Source organism: Equus quagga, chromosome 19 (assembly GCF_021613505.1).
Source record: "Equus quagga isolate Etosha38 chromosome 19, UCLA_HA_Equagga_1.0, whole genome shotgun sequence".
In the NCBI taxonomy this organism is placed as follows: domain Eukaryota; kingdom Metazoa; phylum Chordata; class Mammalia; order Perissodactyla; family Equidae; genus Equus; species Equus quagga.
In genome coordinates, this window is record NC_060285.1 from 3,552,777 (window position 1) to 3,576,593 (window position 23,817).

The 23,817-nt window shown below is 46.3% G+C and overlaps 1 protein-coding gene across 2 annotated transcripts in view; it reads right to left on the reverse strand.

Annotated features, from left to right (window-relative positions):
- Window positions 1-23,817, reverse strand: part of TBC1D22A (TBC1 domain family member 22A) — a 344,321-nt gene that overhangs the window by 249,028 nt on the left and 71,476 nt on the right. For both annotated transcript variants that reach the window (XM_046646272.1, XM_046646271.1), the window contains one exon: window positions 2,698-2,768. In XM_046646272.1, the coding sequence (XP_046502228.1) occupies window positions 2,698-2,768 (71 nt within the window). The remainder of the gene's footprint in view (window positions 1-2,697; window positions 2,769-23,817) is intronic.

The window sequence follows — 23,817 nt, forward strand, 5'->3', positions numbered from 1 at the left end:
GGAGCCCTTGAAGGCTGGAATGACATCCCTGCTCGTCAGCACAGGCCCGGAGTGGGATGAAGGCCTAGGAGTCCTAAATGTGCGTCCTGAAGGATGAATGAGTAGGGCTCCAGAGACCCAACACTGGCTTCCCACTCCAGCTGCCTGGGTCCCTCCTGTCCCCCCGCACAGCCTTGGATCCCGCCTCCCCTTCCCATTTCCCCTGGCCTCGCTCTAATCCACCTCCAAGAGGCACTTGGGTGCAGTCTCCTCTCACGCCCACCACCACTCTTCCTCCTCTAGCCAGACACTGGTCAAGAATGACTCTAGACCCAAGCTACCTGCTCATGCGCTCAGAGACCACTGCTTCCACCGACTCTCTCTCATGTGCATGGTCTGGCACACAGCAAGCACTCAAAACATGCTTGTGAAACAAAGGAAAAAGCAAAGGAAGAGGCCCAGGGTGAGCAGGGCACTGGGGCTCAGACTCTCGAGAGAACGGGCTCCTTTCCGTGCAGTAAGACCCAGGTCTGTCCTGAGGGAAGACAGAGAAAGGCAGGGTCTTCGTCTCTTTTCTGCAGGCTTGTGAGGGACGGGGACTTGGTCGTTTTCCCTTCCCTACTATTTCCCAGCACCAAACACAGTGCCTGAGACACAGAAAGTGCTCAATAAATACTGATTGAATGAACGCGTGAACCAACCAAAGGATCTTTCAAGAGGCTCCTGGCTTTACTCTTCCCAAAACACCCTCATCACTCCCTCACTTGTATCCTGCAGGTTGCAGCTCAAGCAATGCACTCGGGGCCCTGAGCACTTGGCCTTCCCCCAGTCGCCAGCTACCCTGGCTTCCAATCCCCTCCCTCACTCAAGTGGTCAACCTGCCGCTTCTTGGGGAGCCAGCTCCTCTCAGCCTTGGGTCCTGCTCACCCTACCCCCACTGCATCCCCCAGGTCATATGACCACCCCATCTCCCTCACCCAGGGAACACTGGCACACCCTTTGAGACGCCACAGAAGCATCCCACCTTCACTAAGAAGCCCTGCCTGACATCCACGTGAGTCTACACTGCCCTGGAACTCCCCCCCCTTTCTTGGGGTCCCCTTTTTGGAAGGATGGGCTTTGCTCACTGACCCTGACACGTTTTTTTTTTTTTACTTATTCGTCAACCCAAGCCCAAGAGAGGGCCAGAACTGTCACATTCATCTCTGTCCCTCTCTCCCTCCTTCCCACTTTCCATCCCTGTAGACCAAGGAGTGAATCTCCCGGCCAGGAGGCCTGTCCTTGGCACTCACAGTGCTGCACTCCTCTCGCCCTCGGCTCCCGCTTGCATCCTGGACAGCCCACAAGTATGTGGCCCCTAGACTGCACTGCACCCCTGACCAAACCCTCCTAATGGCTGTGTGGGTGTCTAATTCATCTCTGACTCCGGGCAAAGGGCCCCTGTAATCAGTGATGGTTAAATGAACAAATGTGCCTGAGAAGGCGGTTCCCAGTATTCCTGGCTACAGACTCTGCCCACCTCCACCCTCCCTGCCATTCAAACCAACAAAGGGAGCTTCTGTCACCCTCGCTTCTGCTCCTCTGTGTGCTGAGTCCCCAGACCCCCCATTTTCTGAGTCAACCCCTGTGCAGCACATACAGGATATTTAAACCATGACCACAGGGACTGAGAACTAAAGGGAATAGAATACGACAAAACAATTCATGTAAAGACTTTCCACCCAGATGCAGTACACCCTTAATAAACACAAAATCCAATAAAGGGTCTTAACGATGTTTTCATCAAAACTTCCTACAACTCAATCTGAAAAGCTTGTAACCTATCTTAGAGGACATTTGGAAAACTGGATACAACCACTTAAAATAAAAATCCAAACAAAAACATCAGCAATTGCAGCAGGTCTAATTTTAATTGCAAAAGAATATTTAATTAATCAATATTCACTGTTCAGAGCTGCATCTCCAAGTAGGATTGCGAGGTACTGAGCTGCAAATTTATTGACTCATTAGCAAGAAAGAGTCTTTTAAATACTGAAAGTCAGACCCAATTTAGAGTAAACACTAAGAGTTCCCTATTGACTTAGCTCCAAAAATAATAATAATAAAAGGAAAAGAGAAGAAGCTGTCTATAAACTATCCTGAAACTTCCAGCAGGACCATGCTGAGCCCCAGGTAAGTACACGAGAAGGCACCAATAACCACCACCACCCCCCACCTTCTCCAGAGGGGCTCCCAGTCGGGCAGCATAGTTCGAGGGGTAAGGAAGCCAGAACTCCACTCTCCATAACAGAAACACAAACTACCTCTAACATCCTTTTTCCCCTCTAGCATCATTACTAATATTTAAAAAAACACCACCTTGGGCAAAACATAGTCCCTGCCACTGATCCTCAGAGTTGAAACAATCTTCTCTGCTGGAACCTTTCTATATCACACGTTTGAAAATATTACAAAGATTTCAAAAAATAATAAAATCAGAGAAAAAGAACACAGCTGTCATAAATTATTACTTATCCTCATTTTCTGCCAGTCTTGTCAAACGCAGATTGAAACTAAACAAAGGATGAAAAATATCACCTTAGCCCAGCAAAGGCCCCTCACTGCAACAAAGACCAGGTGCATCTGGGCACAGTTGGCGGGCCACACCTGGCCCCAACGATGGGTGCCTGTCCTCACAGGAGAAACATGGCACTGATGAGCAGGCCCAGAGAGACTTACTGAGAGCAGCTTCCACGTAATTGGACGAACTGGCTTAGGGATCCCGGACCAGCTCAACTTCCGCAATTCCTCTGTTGACAAAAAAAGAGACAAGGAAAAACAGGGTTTACAAACAGTGAGCAAACTTCCCCCAGTGCTTTAACATCTTTCGCAAGTGTTATTAGAGGCAGTGAGCCCCTTAAATGAAACCAGAATGAACCTAAGTGATAAAAATTTCAGATATTGATTCTTCTCAATATACAAGAGAAGTTACCACTCTGTCCAAAGCTAAATGTCACCTGCTTACATTTAAATCTTAGAGAGTCCATGTTTGCTAAATGCATCCCCAGTGTCCCTAGAGCCACCCTGGGACAGGTGAGGTCCAGAGGACACCAGCTTCCTTCCACCGCTCTGCCTTCCCTCTCACTTCCTTCTCTCCATTGCTCGCTCTCTCCCCCTTTCCCGTGACTCTCTCTCTCCTGAAGGCCTTTTCCCCAACTTAACATCTTAATGAGCTTTTCTTTCCCTCATCCTGTCTCACTCTCACCATTTACTGTTTAAGAATATCTACATGAGGTGGTTTTTTCCTAGAGACAAGCTTGCATTTATACAGCACTGATAAGGGTGTCACCATGTTATACACACCAAGGACAACAGAGACTTCAAGGTACACTCATACAAGCCTCCTGAAGGCAGGAGAAGGCACAGAGCGGGACGGAGGGGTAGGATAAGGGCCCCTGAATTCCGTCAGACCTTCTGTGTCTCCCCCAGCGTCTCAGTCACATGCCCTGAATGGCTGGAGATACATTTCAATTGTAGGTGTATCAACGCTTAGTCAATCCCACTGAAACTGAGCAATTATCTCTTTCCTTGAAGTTCGGAATCCACCATTAGGTTCTTCTAACAGCTCACAGCTAATGATTAATAATAGGAATAAAAGAAATGATTAAAGAGAAGACTTTGGTAACATAATCAACAAAATACAAAGTCCTGACTTCTAATCTTTTTCCAATTACTAAAGTCTAAGTAAAATAAGTACAGAATAATTGGGTGATAGTACGGCAATAACTTACATTTTACAGCAATCTCAGAACATATCAAATCTTCCCCAGTTCCCTGAGGATATTATGAAAAGCAAGAACCTAATATCTGCACACCAATAATGTAATGTTTACCAATCACGTTCCCGAGCCTCTCCTACTGCAGGAGGCAGGTTTTCTGATTACAGGTTATGAGGAAGCCGAGAGAAATCTCACTTGTTAATGCTCTCTGAACTCATCTCCTCAAGGAAGAAACTCACAAAAATGGTATCCTGAATATTGCGTACGAAACAAAGTTCTGCCTTTGTGTAAGCTTTAATGTTTAAAAAGAGCTTTCATGTATAATATTTCATTTGATCCTCAAAACAGCTTGAGTGAGTTAGGGCTGTGATCCTACTGTGTAACTGAGGAAAAGTCTCAGACAGGTTAGGGGACTTGACCACGGTGGCACAGGAACTAAGGGACCGTCATCTCCCAGGGTCTTTCCACTCCACTAATTTCCACTATTAAAAAGGCTCTTTGTAACACAAACTCTTACTTATGAATATAGACAAAAACGTCCAAAATAAAATTTTAGCAGATCAAAACACAACCAGGTATTCAAAGAATAGTGCATGCAAGTAGGATCCACTCCAGGAATGAAAGCATGGTTCCAAATCACGAAATCTGTAACTTTATTAAGATGGGTTGATGGGAAAAGCCACAGGACCATTCTGATGGGTGTCAGGCGTAGACTCCACCCAGGGCCATTCGCCCCTTCCACCTTTCTAGCAGAATTCCAGTTGTGCACATACCCCCCAGCAGCCCCCGGGAAGCTGAACCCACCCTGCCCCGCAAAGGTGGGCCCGATTGGTCGGTACAGAGCTAAGCCACACCCTCCTCACCAGGACTGATTCCGCAATGGGCCTGGGACCCTACTTGAGCCACTGAGAAGGAGAGAGCAAACTAGCTGGGGCTTCCGAGAAAGCTCCTCCTTGCTCCGGGGAAATCTTCGGGAGGCAGCCCTCCACTGCTTCCTCTGAGGGTTGCCCGGGTCAGATGTGAGGCTGGGGACTGCAGCAGCCCCCCAGCGCCCACCCAGCCTGAGGAGGAAGCCAACAAAGAGAGGCAGGTAGAACTGGGAGACAGGAGGAACCAGGGTTCTGAGCTCAGCAAGACAGCCAGATACAAGGACACTCAAAAATCAATAGCTTTTCTCTACGGGCAAAAAAATAAATAAAAATTGTCACAGGCATAAGTTTCACAACAAATGAACAATACCTCATGAAGAAAACTGTAAGGTTTTACTTAAAGACATAAAGAAACAGAGAAAAACACCAAGCTCACTGAAGTGAACGAGCATTTAAGGAGCACTCCCTCTGGGTAGGCACTGGGCTGGCAGGAGGGGACCACAAAAGGGAACAACAGCACACACAGCCCTGTGCTCTGAGAACTCACCCTCCACTCCAACGACATGCGAATGTAAAATTACAACTGGACCCAGTGCTCCGAAGAACCAGCAGAGCGCAGTGACGTTGTAAATGGCGAATTCCTACCTAGCTAAGGAAGGTTTCCTCAAGGAAATGAGACTGAGATAAGAGCTACACATGAGGAGGAATTAATAGTGTAAAGAGGGAGCCTGGAAGGGGGGTATTCTAAGCCTAGGGAAGAGCTCACACAAAGCCTTGACCACAGTGGGGAGAACAGAAGAGAGGGGCCAGCATCACAAGGAGACCACTTAATGGGCTGCTTACGAACGCCAGTGTAGACGTAATGGTGGCTAGAATGGTGACAGTAAAAGAAAAGCAATGACCAAACAGATATTTAGGACATAAAAGTAAGGACTCTGAAATGATATATTCCCGGATCTAAGACTCAAAATTATAAGGCTATCAATTATCACTTTCAAAAATCTTTAAGTTCAATGCAAAGCCAATCAAAATTCCAATGGGATATACTGCATGTGTTCTGAAACTTCCTAAGTTCATCTAGAAGAGCAAATGCACAAGAACAGCCAACAAAATTTCCAAAAAGAATAATGCAAAGGGACTTGCATGAATAGAGAAGAAATATGTGACAGAGCTACAAAATTAAGACTACAGGGTTTTAAGAGCAAGACTAAAACAAAGAGATCAGTGTCACAGAATGAAGCAGAATGAATGGTTCAAATCAAACCTGTATTTAGTTGTGATAAACATAGCATGTCAAATCAGGGGGTTAGTCAACCAATGATGTCCATAAAACACAGTATCTATCTTTAGAAAAGGAAATTAGACCATGTATCGTACCACACAAACATATTTTTAGATAATTAAAGATCCGAAGATCTAAATAGTGTATGTGAGAGATAGAGAAAAGAAAGGAAAAAAATACCACAGGAAAATACAGGAGAATATTTTGCTATCTTCAGGTGGGAGAAGGGCCTTCCTAAGGAAGACACAAATCTCAGAAACTATAAATAATAAGATTCACAATTATAAAGAAGTTTGAAGTGACTGAACAGTGAAAGACACTATAATGTTAAAGCAACAAATGACTTGAAAAATACATGCACCATATAATATAAAAAGGTTAACATCACTCATATATAAAGAGCACAAACAAAAGAGTGAACAATTTACAGGAAAATGGAAAATTCACAGGAGAGGAAACAGAAATGGTTAATAAACATACAAAAAGAGACACATAACCTCAATGGTGATCAAAGAACTATAAATTAAAACAAGAAATTTGTCACAAATGAGTTAGATAAAATCTTAAATGCATAATACCCAATACCGATGGGACTCTGAGTAAACAGCCACTCTCTGACAATTTGGTAAGAGTGTATTCAGTACAAGTTTTTTGTTGGTCAAATTTTAAAGGTAGTAACATCTGAGCAGCAACTTCACTGGAAGAACCCTATTCTACAGGGATAACCGCAAAGGCCTGCAAGGATTATGCACAAGGATGTTCATTTGAGTATTGTCATGTTAACAAAAAATTAGAAACAATCAAAACGTCCATTATAGGGAGATAATTAAAGACAGTTACATCCATACACTGGACTACAATACTGCCATGGAAAAGAATGGATACCTTTCAGGTGGATATGGAATAAATTTATCTAAATTATTAAGTGAAAAGGGGACAATACAAAGCAGAGTGTAGAGGCACTGAGTGTTTCTGAGAGCATACACAGGGATCTGGAAGCACAGCCAGACTCAGGGGAGGGGTTCAGAGAATGAGCTCAAGGATGGCGGAAGACAGTTTTTACTGAGTACCCCACTGTGTTTCTACGAAGCCACTAAGGTCCTGTGGTTTTCCACCTTTATCTTCAGCTTTTCAAAACCCACCCCACCTTCCAGCCCCAACTCAAGGTCTGCCAGCTTTATGAAGCATTCCTGACAACTCCAGTCCTCACTTACTTCCTCTCCTGTGATTGCCTGTAACACTTGGAGCCAATCCAGCTAAGAGCCCACCCTCGGGGCAGTGTCATTAGCATCAGTCTCATTTCCTAGAAGCGATTTAAAAGATTGCATGATTCTGCTTCTTGTCTGTCCTAATGGAGCGCCTTGCAATTGCTTGGTGTTAAGTGCCGGGGGAAAAGAAAGTCCAATTCTTCCCTCCACCCCTTTAGAGATTGGTTTTTTTAAGGGGGTGAAGGAGATCATATTTTTTAATTGAAATATAATTTATAACAATAAAAAATGACTTAGCCCCCCAAACAAGATGCAGAACATTTACATCACCCTTTTCTAATAATTCTTTGCCCCCACTCTGAGCTAGCCCCTTCTGAAAGCTATCACCATAGATTAGCTCTGCCTGTTATTAAAATTCACATCACTAGTACAAACAGGATGTAATCTCTTGTACTTCTTTGCTCATGTCTGTCAGAGTCACACATGTTGCACGTACCAGCAGTTCATTCTTTACAAGCAGAAACAGTATTCTACTCTATGAACATACCACAATCTGCTCACATATTCACCTGTGTGTAGACATCTGGGTTACTTACAAGCTTTCACTACTATGAAAGAGTTGCTAAGAATATCCTTGTGGCTATGTGTTTCGTGGAGTATGTTTTCATTTCTCTTAGGCAAATATGAAGGAATGGAATTGCTGGGTCATAGGATAGACATATGTTTAGCTTTATAAAAAAGTGCCATACAGTTCTTCAAAGTGGCTGTACCCTTTTACACTTCCCACCAGTAATGTATGAAAGTTTCGATTGCTCCACATCCTGGTCAAAATTTAGTGTTGTCAGTCTTTAATTTTAGCCATTCTAGTAAGTGTTAAATGGTCTCTCACTATGATTTTAACTAGCAATTCTGTGATAACTAACGATGTTGAGCTTTGACAGATTTTCATGTGCTTACTGGCCTTTTCTATACCTTTTATGAAGTTTACATTGAAATCTTTTACCCATCTTTTGATGGGGTTGCTCACAATTTTATTATTGATTCGTCAGTCTAATAACTGAATTTTCTTCTGATTCTAGGTCATATTTTCCTGGTTTGTTGCATGTCTGTAACTTTTTTATTGAATGCCAGATGTGCTGGTTATCAAGTTATTGCCTCTGTGATAATGGAACCAAGTCTTGTAAGTATTTCTCCTTTGCCGGCTGGAATGATGTTACGCTTTTCAGTAGAGCGTACTGGGGGGCCAGTAAAGGAGAAGGGGTTTTCTCGTGTGCCTCCTTCACCAGGCTCCTGCAGAGCGCTGCTTCTCAGTTCTGCAGTGAGGTGGCTTCTCAGTTTTCTCCACCCCTCACCTCCTCTGGAGCATGCTTTCACCTGCTCAAGGCCCTGCAGAGTCTGCTTTCTCCAGCGCATGGTCCTGAGCACACAGGGTTTCTCCGATGTTCAGCTAGTAAAGAGAGTGACTTTTCAGTTCCCGGTTCCTATAGCAATGGCTGATGGGCGGCAACACCCAGCAGTCAGCGCCTGTGTGGGCTCTGGGGATTCTTTCCCTGCCTCATGGAATGTCACCCAACTCGTGAACAGATCAGCACTCTGCCAAGGACTTGGTGGGACCCCTCTGCACAGAATCGGGGGCTCTATCTGTGTAATTCTCTCCCCTCCAGCACTCTGCTCCACCTTTGTAAGGTTCTGGTATTAGAGCTACGTTGCCTTAATAAAATGAGTTGAGAAGTGTTTTCTCTTCCTCTCTTTTCTGAAAGAGCTTTTGGAGAACTGGTATTACTTTTTCTTTAAATGTTTGATACAGTTCACTAGTAAAGCCATCTGACCCTGACACTTTCCTTGTGTGAAGGGTTTTTTATTACAAATTTAATTTTTTAAGTCAAGAAAGGGATATTAAAGTTTTGTTTCCTCTTATATTAATTTTGTTAGGTCCTGTCTTTCAAGGAGTATGTCCATTTCATGTAAGCTCTTGAATTTACTGGCAGAGAGTTGTAAATAATATCCCCTTATTACCTTTGTAATGTCTGTAGGATCTGTAGTGATGTTTCCTCTTTCATTTCTGATATTGGTAATTAGTGTCTCTTCTTTTTTCCATTCATCAAGCCTAACTAGAAGTTTTTATTGATCTTTTCAAAAAACTGATTTTCAATTTTGTTGATTCTTGCCTTGTTTACACATTTTACAGTTTACTGGTTTCCACCTTTATTTTATTTCTCCTCTTTTACTTGGTTTTGTTTAATTTCCTCCTCTTTTCTTAGGTTCTTAAGGTGGAAGCCTTGATCACTGATTCAAAACCTTTATTCTCTTCTCCTACAGGCATTTGGAGGCACCAACTTCCCTCCAAGCACTGTTGTAGTTGCATCACACAAATTTGGATGTGTTGTCATTATCATTTAGTTCAAAATATTTTCTAATTTTCCTTCTGATTTCTTTGATCCATGAGTTATTTAGAAGTATGTTGATAAATTTCCAAATATTTGAGGATTTCCTGGGTATCATATTGCTAGACTGATTTCTAATTTATAACATTTGGTCAGATGAACTTGGTGTAATTCCAATCCTCTGATATTTATTATGACTTGTTTTGCAGAGCACATGATCTATTTGGTGAACATGCCATATGTCCTTGAAAAGAACACGCATTCTCCAGTTGGTGGATGTGGTATTCTATAAATCAATTAGATCCAGTTGGTTGGTAGTGCTATTCATATCTTCCGTATCTTTAGATTTTTTTAATTTACCTATTCTACCACTTACTCAGGGAGGGGTGTTGAAATTTCTGCCTATGTGAATTTGTCTATTTCTCTATTTCTGTCAATGTTTGCTTCATGTGTTATGAAGCTGTATTAGCAGGTGCACACACATTTAGAAAAGATACGTCTACTTAAGGAGGTGAACCTTTTATCATCATGAAACACATCTGTTTCTCTCTAATAAAACTCCTTGTCATGATGAGTAGTTTTTTTGATATTGTTATAAGCAGGTTAGTTTTCTTATGATTAGTGCTTGCACAGCAAATCTTTTTCCACCCTTTTACTTCAACAGCCTAAGTCTCTATGTTTAAAGCTTATATTTGGCTTTCCTTTCAGCTTTCTGTCCCTGTACTTCTTGGAATCAGACTGTAAAATCACTTGTCCTCTAAGAGAGAAAACTAAAATATAAGAAAAACTATAATAATCAAAACACGAATGAGAAATAAATAGCATTTCTTTCTTCTACAACAGTAGATTTCATTTCTGAAAAATAAAATTTTGAAATATTTTTATGGAAACAACTCCAATATCCTAATTCCATGTTCATCTATACTAGGAGACTTTACTTCTCAATAAAATGCCCCTGGGAAATTGCCCTAGCAGACACTCTATCACCAAGGACAGCAGAGGCACAGGGGAACTGACACTGGCTGTGGATTCAGTGGACCTGAAAGCAAGGCCCACCATGGCCAACAAGAATCTGTGTGGCCTGGACAGTACCCTCCATATCTCTGGAGCTCCAGTTTCCTCATCTGAAACATGGAACAAATGAAAATACCTGCCTCGCTTAAGTCACAGAATTTTCACAAGGAACAAAGAGACAATTCATGGGAAAGCATTTGTAAACTGTGACATACTATACAAATGCAAGAACATGATTCTGTTGTGCTTACTGATGTAATTACTCAGCACACTCTGTGAACCCAAACCATAAAGCAATAGGGACTCATTCATTCTAATTGGATTTAAAATATCACATTTGAGACTGAACCAGAAATCTGTCACAAAATCGTGTATGCAACGAACTCGTAATTATAAGTACCTTTTCCCTGAAAAGCCAGGAATAACAGAAAAACCAGCCCATAATTTAAGCTATTTTTTCCTAACACTCATCTCTTTTTAACAGGTTTTCATTCTGATTTTTTTAAATTTTTGCAGCAATAAAATCTAGGAGAAACACTGAACAAAAATAAGAAACGCATGTACGTTACAATCACCTCAGCTTCCATGTGAACCTAACCTAAAAGCTGAGCAGTCACCAGCAGCAGAAGGGTCTGCAAAACAAGCACGTTTCTGGTTCCTAACAGCCACAGTACACGAGGGTCTCATAAATCAGCCCATTTAGCCAGCATTTATTGAGCACCCCCTCTGGAAGCTGCTGCCTCTGGTGCAAAAGCCACTTAAACACTGCTCCTCCTCTGAGTCCCTCATACACATTTATATATCTGGTCAGTGAACATCAATCAACATTATCACCACCAGACACTGGGCTAGCCTCGGAGGGTACAATTAGAGCCAGCTTCGACCCTCTGGGGGCTCATCGGCAAGCGAGGAAGAAGAAATCTAACAGTGCGAGCAAGCGATAAGGGATGCTCGGCAAGAAGGGTACACAGGTGACGCAGGACAGCAGAGTAGAGGTGGTCTCTCTCTGAGGAAGGGGGACAGCAGGAAAGAGTCCCAGGACCTGCTGCTTGAGAGGCACCTTGAAGCCAAGTTAAAACTTGGTAGATTTATCTCTGCTCCCTACCCTAGACCTCATCAACACAACAGTAAAGTAATATTGTTATAAACAAGGACCAGGGCACAGAGGAGGGGACAGGGGCAGACAAGAAATGTCAACAAAAGTCTGAAACATGGAAAGCAGACGAGAGACTGGGAGCCAAGCTAGCTGAGTGATGAAGCCTAGACCTACCGTCTGGCAAAAGGGCAGCCAACGGGAAGCAGCCAATCAACGCAAAGAACCCCCAGAGAGGGCTGCGTGGGGCTGAAAGCAGGATACCCACTTCTAAGGCACAGGAGGTGGTCAGAGCCCACACGCCTGCAGGAGCCGCCCCCCCACCCCGCACATTAACAACTAACTCTAGGTTGAAACAGAAAGTCATACAGCACATGTAGCCACGGCGGAGTCGGGAACCAGACTTAGAGTCCTAATAGCACAATGAATCCACCTTCCCCAAAACTGTGACATCAACTGCACAGAGAGGGTGGGGAAGGAGAGGAGGGAGGGCATGATGAGAGGCTAACCCTTCCACTTACAGAGCAGAAAGGCAATAAATACGGCTAGACTGTAAAAAGCCGCAGAATTTGCATAGTATTTGGAAATATAAAGGAAAGCACCAGAAGGGTACTTTGTCTTACCAAAAGGTAAAGTGACAGCCTCTGGGGACTGAATGCAGGGGTGAGGAAGGGTGGGGGCAGGGGACTACAGTTTCCAGTATATCTCATATTACTACTTCATCTTTTAAACCAGGTGCATGGATTACTTCAATAAAAAGAAAGTTTGGACCTAAAAACAACTGAGTGAGGTACACGCCAAGGGGCCAAGGGCACTGCAGCTGGAAGCACAGCAGAGTAAAACCATACACCAGCTCCTGGTCCTGTAAGTAGCTGAGCATGGAGCACCCTCCAGGGGGCGGGCAGGAGGGAGCGCCAGCGAGAAACAAGGCTGGAAAGGGGCAGAGCCCAGGTCACCCAGAGAGGGCCACTACCACATGCCGACCACCTGGATTTACACTCACAGGAGCCAAGGTGTGGTGTGGGTGGGGGAGAGAGGCACGGGGTATTAAGCAAAGATTTCAGAGGTATTGTGACCAGATGTGGGTTTCAGTAAGAAGAACACTAGTATTTGGACAGAATGCCGCAGGGCTGGCTGGGTGACTACCGAATTGAAAGAACAGCATAGCGACCCCTTCCAGAGAAGAGGCACAGAGCAAACAGGAAACGCAAAGCCAGCACGTGCTCAGAGCCAGCCACCCCTAGGCCTTGGCTCACCACCCAGCCACCCCACAGCCACCCCACGCCCCGCACCAGGATGAACTTACTACAGGCCAGGCTTCGTGCTGGAACAGAGGTTGGAATCAATCAGGCTGAGGCCTCTCGTTGCACTCCCTTTAGAATACCACTGCACCCCACGACGGACCCCAAAATGGGGATGGTTGCTCCTGGAAACAGATCACTACCACACCACCAGCCTCAGGCTTTCAAAATGGAAGAACCAACTTTCTAGGGAAGGCTGCCTTCTTCTCAGGCGAAAACAGGGAGAAGTGGAAAACTTCCTAACCACCGATATCTAAGTGATTTGTATCACGTACATGCTGCACTCCGGTGTCCTTAGCACTCTGTGCGTGTGGAAGGCCGGATGTTGGGGGAAAAGCACAGCAAGCCCAGGAAGGACATCTGCTCCTTTCCTGGCCGGCCTTTAACAAACATGAACAAGGCTTCAGCTCCGCAGACAGAGCTGGAGGGAAACTGTTTTTCCCGATCACACGACACAGTTCAATGATCCTTCTAGAGGGTGTTTCTGCAGGACCCTGGAGTTCAAAGTGCAGCAAGGGGTAGGGGCTGCACTCTCCCAGCTTCAAGGAGCTGGCTTCTCCCTGTTTAGCTGAAAGAGAGGAGATGAGAGGGATGCCCAGCTGCCCGGCAGCTTTTCTGAACAGTTCTGGGATTCTAAGCTTGATGACCCTTAATTGCTAAAATTAACATCATAAAGTTTTTCAAAGTACCTTCTCTAGTTGTAATTTTTTCTTTTATGTAAAGGGTTTTCCTCCAGGCACGTGCTCTAAGAGGTATCAGAAATGGATACATGCTCCTCAAGGGACACAGTGCTGAACCTGGGGAGAGGCCAGCAGGATGGGGCTGAGGGAAGGCAGCGAGGGCTCAGGGCTGAGGTCTAGATGCCGGGCCAGGGAAGGCCTCGTGGAGGAGGCCGCACGGGAACCTTGAAAGACGGGAGAGGTCCACCAACCGCTGGGAGAAGGGAGGGAAGGCCTTCCTCACAGGGGAGCATCTGGGCCAAGCCCTGCACGGTGGAGGGCTTAGGGGGCAGTGGAAGAGAAAATCCTGGAGAGACATAAGCAGGGACCAACCCAATGAGGTTCCTGTTCCTGAACGACAGCAACGCTTTCATTTTGTATAAAATGACCTCATGTGACTCATGGGGCTCTAATTCAACCCCAACTAGCACAGGAATCACGGTGAGGGGCAGGGGGGAGATACAGATGCCTCGGGGTTCTGAGGGTGGGTCTTGCGTGGAGAGCCTAGTCCCTTCGCCCCCCCCCTCCATCCTAGAGCAGGAGGACCACTGGCCTCACCCCTGCAGCCCCTGCAGGAGATGGTATCCGAGGATTCAGCCTCACCACCAAAGGACTGAATAACCGCACAAGAGAAGGCGAACCACTTGCTCCCACAATCCTGAGAGCTCTGAAAAAGACGGGGAGAGCGGACCCCTGCGGTCTCCCGCCCTCTCAGCTGCTCACAGACATAAAAACCTGCCAGCCACTGGCAAGAAAACACACGTTGAGGTCTGCTGCGTTCTGGTCTGTGGCTGCACCACTACAGTTTAAAACCCCAAAAGATGTTTTAAAAAGAATGAAAAATCAAAAGAGAGATGCATTTTATTCTAGAAACCGTGCTACAGTTAACTGTTAAGTCAACTCTGTATGAGATAAACATATTTCTAAAAATTGAGTTCATTACCTGCTTTCAAATGCTCCTTCACCAACAAGAGCTGCTTGGAACAGCAACGCCTCCGCAGAGGCAGGGCAGACTCAGACCCGCCTCCCCTCAGGACTGCACAGAGACCCATCACTGCCCCGCAAAACGCTCCGGCCACTTACAAAACAGCGAGTACTGCAGCTCCTGTTCACGGCTTCGTTCACAGCTTCTCCAGGAAATTCGCCCCGCAAAAGAGGATTCCGCCCTCACACAACTGTGGAACACACTTCCAGGAAGCACATTCTTCATTAGAAGAAGCTGGCCATGTCCGAACCACGATGGAACACTGTCTTGTGTGTGTTTACATCCAAAGGGATTCTGGTAATCTCATTGTTTTCATGTCATTTGTTTTGGTTTTGCTTGATTTTGCTAATTTTAATAAAGTTACTTGCTTGTATCACAAGCAGAATTCTTTTTTATCCTTTTCTTGTACTTTTTCATTTTTTTATAATTCACCTCAGTGAACATACACAAATTCATTCGCAGTGGGGAAAACAAATCCTATCGAAACAGAAATCATCTTGTCAGCAAAGCCAGAAAAGTAACTACCCTCCTCTAGGGCAGCTGCTTCTCCTCAGCCCTCCTACCTGGAAAGTTCGAGGCACCTTTTCCAAGAAGCCCTCCCAAGCCAGGCCAGCCCTTGAAGCCAGAGCCCCCCACTGCACCGATCAGCACTTCCTCTCTACCCAACTGCTCTCCTGCAGGAAAGCTCTCTCCTCCCAAAAATCAGCAGGGGAAGCATCTACAATCGGTTCAGGCATTTCTGCAAGAAGACCAATAAGACGCTAGCGGGTAACAACTTTATCACACGGCACTCGGGCCCAGCTGGGCTACACCTGACAAACACAGGGATGGCAGCGTGGTGGGTGGCCGGAGCCCACAGGAAACAGCCTGACCAGCCCAAAGCCAGCTTCCCTGCTGTCCCCTGTTCCAGCCTGGTCCTCATGGCAACCAACTAGAAAAAACGACAGTATTAAGTATCAAGAGTCTTAGATATCAATAATAAAAAGACGACCCAATTAAAAATGGGCCAAAGGATCTTAATAGATATTTCTTCAAAGATATACAAATGGCCAATAAGCACATGAAAAGATGCAGAAAATCATTAACCATCAGGGAAATCAAAACCACAATGAGGTCCACTTCACACTCACTAGGATGGCCGTGATGAAAAACGGGGGAACCGGAACCCTCACACAACACGGTGGGACTGGAAAATCCTGCAGATCCTTGGAAGACAGCCTGGCAGTTCCTCAAAATGTCAAACACAGCGACCACACGACCCAGCAGCTCTACTCCTAGGTCCAGAACCAAGAGAAATGAAAACACACGGCCACACAAAAACTTGTACACAAATGTTGATGGCAACATTACTTAAACAGCCAAAAAGTGGAAACCATGAAACGTCCATCAACTGATGAATGTACAAAATGTGGCCTATCCGTACAATGGAGTACTACTCAGCCACAAAGGAGACTGAAGACTACAGGCTACAACATGGGTGAACCTTGAAAACAGTGCGCTGAGTGAAGGAAGCCATTCTCAAAAGACCAGGTTGTGCGATTCCATTTATACGGAATGTCCAGAAGAGGCAAATCCACAGAGACGGAAAGCAGACCAGCGGCTGCAGGGGCTGGGGAGGGAAGAGGGGGAATGGGGAGGGATGGCTGACGGATACAGGGTTTCTTTTTGAGTTCTAATATTTACTAAAAAAATAAAATATACTATAGTGATAGTTACACAGCTCTACAAATACACTAAAACCACTGAGTTGTACACTTAGATGGTGAGTCATATGGGCTGTAACTTACATCTCAATAAAGATGTTTTAAAAAGTGCCGTGGGTGAAGAAATTTTTAAAGGCTATTTACAGCCCCGAGCACCTTCTAAGGCAGGTGGGCCTGGGGAAGGGGGCTCTTTGTTGTAAAGGTCTAGAAATGGACTTCGGTGGGCAGAAGGTTGATGAGAACTGAGGAGGGCTGAAGGGCTCTGCAGAGGGAAGGAGAGCTCTGAATGTGGAAGGGCCCTACCTCCCAGATGGCAGGATGGTGGAGGAGCACCGAGAGGGGCAGAGGGAGTCCCTAGGGAAAGCTGGGAGACGGGGCCTCTCTTTTCTGTGAGTCCATGAGGAGGTCTGGTCCGGGGGCTTCTCCAGAGTGATGGGTGTGGGAGGGGAGGAGCGGCAGCCAGAGTGGAGTGAGCAAGTGCAGGTGGGACAACAAAGCGGAAGAGGCTGTGACAACCTCAGGGTCCCAACCAAACGCTTAGATATGACAAGTCCTCTTTGGGCCGCTGTGTGGCTTCCCCTGCTGAAACGGAGATGGCGACTGTTCTTGCTGACTCCAATCCTGTCACTGACTTTGCCTGTTAAGAAATGGAGTAGGCGCTGGCCCAGTGTGGTGGCTAAGTTTATGCGCTCCACTTCAGCAGTCCAGGTTTCGCAGGATTGGATCCTGGGCGCTGACATACACACCACTCATCAAGCCATGCTGTGGCAGTGTCCCACATACAAAGGAGAGGAACACTGGCACAGACATTAGCTCAGGGATGATCTTCCTCAAGCAACAAGGGGAAGATTGGCAACAGATGTTAGCTCAAGGCCTCTCTTCCTCACCAAAATAAAAGAAACGGAGTAACTTGCTGCCAGGTACTATTATCAGAAACAGGTTAACTCCAGAGGCATGTGGAGCTAAATCTTTTTGCATGTATATACATTTTTTAATGCAGAAATTATAGGAGGCTGAGGGTCTTCAATGGTTCCTACTGGAAGGCAAAGATGTGAACCTCAAGCTTCTAATTTGTTTGAAAGCATTTAGAGTTTTAACATGAAATAGCAGTAGCCTTTCCTTTAATTAAATGCCATGCGACACCAGCTGTGGGATCAATGGTATTGAAGGGAAAACAGTGTAATTAGACCTGGTGAAGTGACTCACGGATGACTGGGCTCTCTTTCAAGGGTGGGGGTTGGGGAGCTGGTTCCAGGACATGCAGAACAGCTGCACTTTGCTTTGCCTTGCTGTAGACTGTGAAATGACAGAGTTTTCCCTTAAACATTTCAGGTGTGTTTCTTGATTTCCTATTAGTAACGAAGGATATAACTCCACTTTAGTCAGTTCCCTCTGATTAGACATTTAGATCATATGTTTTTTTAATATATAAATAATGCTGTGGTGATCATCTTTAAACATAAATATTTGTTTGCATTTTGGATTATTTCTTTGGGACAGATTCCCAGGAATGAAATTACTGGCTCCGAGGGTGTGAGCATTTTGAGTGAGGCTGGGATATGAGCTGGAGGCCCGGGGCGAGCCCCATGACATCTAGTCATAGAACTGCCTTCAGCCCTCTTTCTTGCTTGGTGAAGGCTAGAGCATTTCCTGAGTTCCTATGGACTCCAAGGGCCCAGACTCACAGGGCACCGTGGGCATCAATGGACCATGGCATCCTCCCCAGCAGGCCCGGTTTGCCTTATGTCAATCGACAGGCCCTCAGCAGTTACAAAGAAAAACAGAGCAACCCATCCACTTAAGCAGGCCTTGGCCAGGTTTTCAGTTAGCGTCATGGAGGCTGGGGCTCACTGGGAGGGTTCTCTGAGGCTTTCTGAGGCTCTGAAGGCTGACAAGCACACTTCTAGATGTCACATGTGACTGAGGAATCCACCAGACAGGAAGCTGGAAATAGCCCACAGGAAGGCTGAAGACAGTCTTGTCAGTGATAAGCTCAATTAATTTTAGATAAGTATGCAATGTAATTACAAAGGCAAAGCAACATAATCTCACAGTCCCCTGCATATCATTTCACATATAAACGCACAGAAAGGAGGCTTAGATGGCGAAGAGAGACCCAGGGACAGTCAAGAACTGACCATAAACCCCACCTGCTGGCCTACAACTCACATGGCACAGTCAGGCCAGCTTCACCATGGAGCCTTCGTCTGGCACCACCAGGGGGCTTTCACCCAGAAAGCCACCTCTCCCTGGCATCCACCCAGCAGACCACCACTAATCCATGAAACTGGCTGCAGGATCCTGCCCTGCTCTCAGCCTGCCCCATGCCACTTCCACCACACTGAAGGGGTTACCCCTTCCTTGCCCAGGTGCACACTTCCCTTCACCCCGGTATGAGCTCTGTCTGGTTCCAGGTCCATCTGTACCCCAACCACAGGCTCCTCAAGGACAGAGACTGTTTCTTACACGTCCCTGTAACCCTGACTCTTTGCATTACGGCCACACAGACGAGATGCTAAAAAGGTAACTCACAATATAAAACCCTACATCTGCCAAGTGAGATGGGCAAGAAACAGTCTCTGGGTAAGTCTAACGAGCCGCCACTATCAGGGGGTCACCATTCATGCACTCAAACCCACAATCTCTATTACGCAGAGGTGGGGTGACCATATGACTGCTTAAAATAGACATTTAGGGGCATAATTAATAGTTATGCGAGGACAATAGGGATAGACAAGCACTCGGCAGCCTGAGCCTGTGACCAACCTGAGCACAGGGCTCTGCCTGAGGTACTGTGGGTAGCACACAGATGAGAAGGTGTCCTGGGGCACTGAGATCAAAGAAAACAGGCACAAAGACACATTTCAGAAAGGAGGCAAACTGAACTATTGTTAATTGTTATTATTTAACTAATATAATAGTTACCATATTGCTATCTATTGTGCCATCGGAGTACTTTTAATAGTTAGCATTCATAAGTATTAGGCAGATATTAGTCATCAACAGTTCAAAATCAGGAGGCTCCCATGTCTGGATGGAGCAGAAGAATGAACAAGTAATTAGGAGTCCGACTATGAAGGACATTAAATACCAGGAGTCTGATCTTCCTTCTGGAAGTAGCGGGGAGCTGTTAAAGTCGAGGCGAAAACCATGTTCCAATTTGATTCCCCTCCTCCTAGTACACGGAATGGATGATAGGGGAATGGGGAGACGAGGAGACTAGTTGGAAGCTACTTCAGTGGATGGGCAGAGATAACAAAGGTCTGACGGAGGGCAGGCCCATCAAAGACAGAAGGGAGGAATGAAGGAAACAACACAGGCACATTTTGAAAGAACAAGAATAGACAGGCTTCAGCAACAACCAGATATGGAGACAAAGAGAGGTAAAGATTTGACAACGACCCCCACATTCGACCCTGGGTAGAGAGATTAGTGACAACTATGATTTCAACAGGAGGTGGAAAGGACTAGCTAGTTTAGTGGAGGAAGAGAAGAGAAACAGGGAGAGGACCAAGAGAAGTCCTATTTCGTGGCATCTACGAATGCTACAGTGCAGGGCCTGTGCCAGGCTATCTCCATGGGATGGTTTCTCACCCTGAGAGGCAATTCTCATCTCCATCTTACAAATAAAGGGATGAGACTCAGCTGCCTGATTCTAAGCCAAAGTGTGCAATCTTTCTACCACACTTTACACATTTTAGGTGGAGAAAGTCCGAGGCTATTGCAGTGGGTATCTCCAGAAGACAGAGGGATTGGGAGTGAAGCTCAGGAATGTGAAAATGGAGGAGGACCCTGCATCAAGGGAGAGTACCACAAAAGAGAGTCGAGAAACGCACTTTAGTAAACAGCCGGTGTTACCAAAACAAGGCGGAGAGAGTGGAATGGAGCCACACGGAACATTCGGAGATGGTAAGCATCATGGAAATCCAGGGGAAAACACTTCTCAGGAAGCACCCATTGGTGCAAAATGTTTCAGGGCCAAAATGAATGACCATGGGAGCCATCCCTCAGGCCGAAGGAGGCCGGCGCCTGCCTCCTAGCCCTGCCCTGTCCCCGTCGCGGTGCCCAGCCACTCTGAGCAGACCCTCCGTGCACTGCTGCTCCAGGGCCGAGAGAACAAAGCCCGGCGGACAGTAAGTGCTCAAGAGCCTCTGGTGGAACTGGGACCCCCTGAGGCTCCTGTCTCATCTATAAAACAGGAGACTGAACTAGTTAACTTCTCAGCTCCTGCTCAGCTCTCAAGCACCACTGGGCAGATAAACTTGGGTGACCTCCAAAAGACAAGTTCCAGCAAAGTTGGGAGTAAAACCCAGATTTCAGGAAAAGAGCACTTACAGAGCACTTCTGTGTCTCAAACCGCATCTGGAAGCAGCTGCAAGTGAAACCACAAAGCCCCAGAGGAGGGGTGGCCTACTGACACTGTAGTGACTGGAGGAAAAGCCACAGAGGAGGTCGAAGCTGGCCAAGCGGGCCGTCCCTGGACCAGGGTGTGCACATAAGAGTGCACAGACCCTCATGGGAATGAACTGACATTTTCCAAATGTTCAAAAATTCTGGCCCATACTCCCATGGAGAGGGTGATTAGCACTTTCTGGAGGTAGGTGTCTTCATACCTCTCTCACATGCTTTCAAAATTCCTGCGATTCTGCTCAGATCCTACAGGTACCTTGTCTTAGTCTGCTCAGGCTGCAATAACAAAAATACCATCCACTGGGTGGTTTATAACAGCAGATCTTTCCTTCTCTCAGTCCTGGGGGCTGGAAGTCCAAGATCAAGGTGCTGGCAGACTCGGTGTCTCACAGGCCCACAGTTCTGGTTGTCACCTGCTGGCCGCCTGCTGCCCAGCCTCTCCCAACAGCCTTTACAAGCGGGATGAGGGAAGAAGGTGGCTGCATCTGGGTCAGCCACTCAGCCTAGGACAGGTGACCTGACTGAGCTGTTCTCTAACAAAGGCAACAGCGACTGGTTCAGTCAACAGCAGGCACGAAGGGGCCAACACGCATGGTAGCTGTCCTGAGAAGTAACAGGATCCAAGGCCATGGGCCACGTTAAGGGAGGAGACAGGCCCACTGCCTCCACTAGTCAGTGCAGAATTCCAGAGAAACACTGACTCATAGAAACAAGCCTAGGGGAGGAAGTCAGGTTGGCAAAGGGCCTTGCTGCCATGGCCCAGGAACTGCCTGAGAAGGGAGTAGCAGAGTAATGAGGAGGCTGCAATCTGGAGACCACCTGCCATGTGGTCAGAGACACCCTTGGGCCTCCAGAGCCAGACCAATGGGGAGAACCTGCAGACAGATTCTGTCTCTCAGGAAGAAAGAATGTTCCACAGCTGGAATAATAATAGCTACAGCAGGGCCCCTGCCCAGAGCGTTATATGAACTCTAGCATTTGATCCCCATGACCACCTTATGAGATAGCCCACCCCTGCTCACCTTACAGAAGAGGTTAAGTAATTTATCCAGCTGGGGCAGGGGAGGGCATGCATTGTTAAGGGTCCCCATAAGGTTCCCACCAACGATGAAATGTTGTCAGAGTTAAGGAACCCCATGGTGAAGGCTTACCAGCCAAGAAAGGAAGTGATGAGGCCCAAGTACTGTGGACTGAAACATACTCAGAAAGAAACACCAAAGGAAAACAGAAATTGCTCAGCCCTGCTACCCAAAGTGTACATGAGACTACTTAGAGAAACATGTCATAATGCAGTCAAAACTGTAACAATATTTATGACTATTTGCAACAGAAATAGTATGCAATAAAAAAGTAATATACAGTAACAGCATAAACATCATCATACAGCTTCAGCAATACCAACCGAAAGCCCTTGTTCCTTAGGCAGAGGTGATAAATATTTGTACCAGGGAGCGTAGCTGGATCTGTCTGAGTTGCTGATAGAGAGGCTGCAAATTGGTGGTCCACCCGCTGCGCCCTGGGTCTCTGTCGGTTCAGAGAACCCCACAGCCTGCTCTAAAATCAGGACCAGGTTGTTGCTGCCTCAATGAGGCAGCACTTAAAATTCACACACAACCTGCTTTAAAAACTCACTGCAGTGAGTCACGGCCCAATTTATGGGCCTAGAATCAACTCCAGCCGGCTCTCCACTCGCTGCCTTCCTACGGCAAGCAAGCCCTCCTTCCCTGTTCTCCCAGGTCCCTGATGGAAAGCTTCTACTGCGAGATTTATACTGCAAGCGCAGAGGCGGCCCGTAAGCTCCACCAGAACACTTCAAGAGCTCTTCCGAAAGCCCCTCCACTACACCAGGCCTTTGGGGGGAGGGTGCAAGAACTGCGGAACTGAATGAAGCAAATGAAACGTTCCCAAGCCACTCTTTGTAATCAAATACTTCTCACTGCAAAGCCATTTTCCAAGTAACTTCGATCAAATTCACTCTCCCAGCTGGTGTCTCATCGCCTCTGTTCTAGGGTGGGACTGTCCCCCAGAAAGAATGCCCAGCACAGCAAGAGTGTCTGGGGCCCTCCTCATGGGTCTTTACTGTACAGACTCCCTCGACACTCCACTAGTTTTCTGACTGCTTCCCCAGGCTCCATCAGAACAGGCCCTTTACATATTTTTCAATGTTTTATATACAAATGTCCTATAAATGTCCATTTAGGACTAAAAGTTTTTTCACGTCAAACCCCATTCCCCCTCCCTGGAATGAGTGGCCCACCCCTCTGCAAACAAGGGCACCACCAAGCTTGGTCGCCTCTAGCACAGGGTCATTTTGTACATCTTGCAATAAAGGACTTGAAAGTCTGACTTGGAAAAAACACGTAGATCGGACGCTCTCAGTAAACGTGGCAGGCATGATTTAAGATCAACAGAAAAAACCCAAGGCACCACATTTCCCTCCAGTCGTGTAAACACAGGAGAGAGGGAAGAGTCAGTGAGGGGAAAAAGCTATTACAAAAAGGCAAGGAAGCAGCGTAATGCCTACCACAAATAACTCCCCAAGTACAAGAAACAGAAATGGGGAAAATGACAATATACACCAAACCTTAAAACCTTAGGACCTATTAGATACGTCTATTATAGACATCAGTGCATATTTAAACCTGAATGATTAATACTCCTAAAATAAGTGCTCTGACTACTGAACTGTACAGGACATCCTAGGTCCAGTCACTCTGCCTCTCAGGTCTCCTGCGGTGGCATGTCTGCTACAATATTCCTCACACACGGAAATCTAAACCTCAAAACTAGAGCTAGAAGGGGCCGCCTGGTGGCACAGCAGTTAAGTCTGCACATTCTGCTTCGGTGGCCCAGGGTTCACCAGTTCAGATCCCGGCTGTGGACCTATGCACCGCTTGGCAAGCCATGCTATAGCAGGCATTCCACATATACAGTAGAGGAAGATGGGCACGGGTGTTAGCTCAGGGCCAGTCTTCCTCAGCAACAAGAGGAGGATTGGCGGTAGCTGTTAGCTCAGGGCTAATCTTCCTCAAAAAAAAACTAGAGCCATAAAACATAACAAATGCCTCCAACTCAAGCCCACCCAAGCCAGGGACTCCAAAAATGAGGGAGG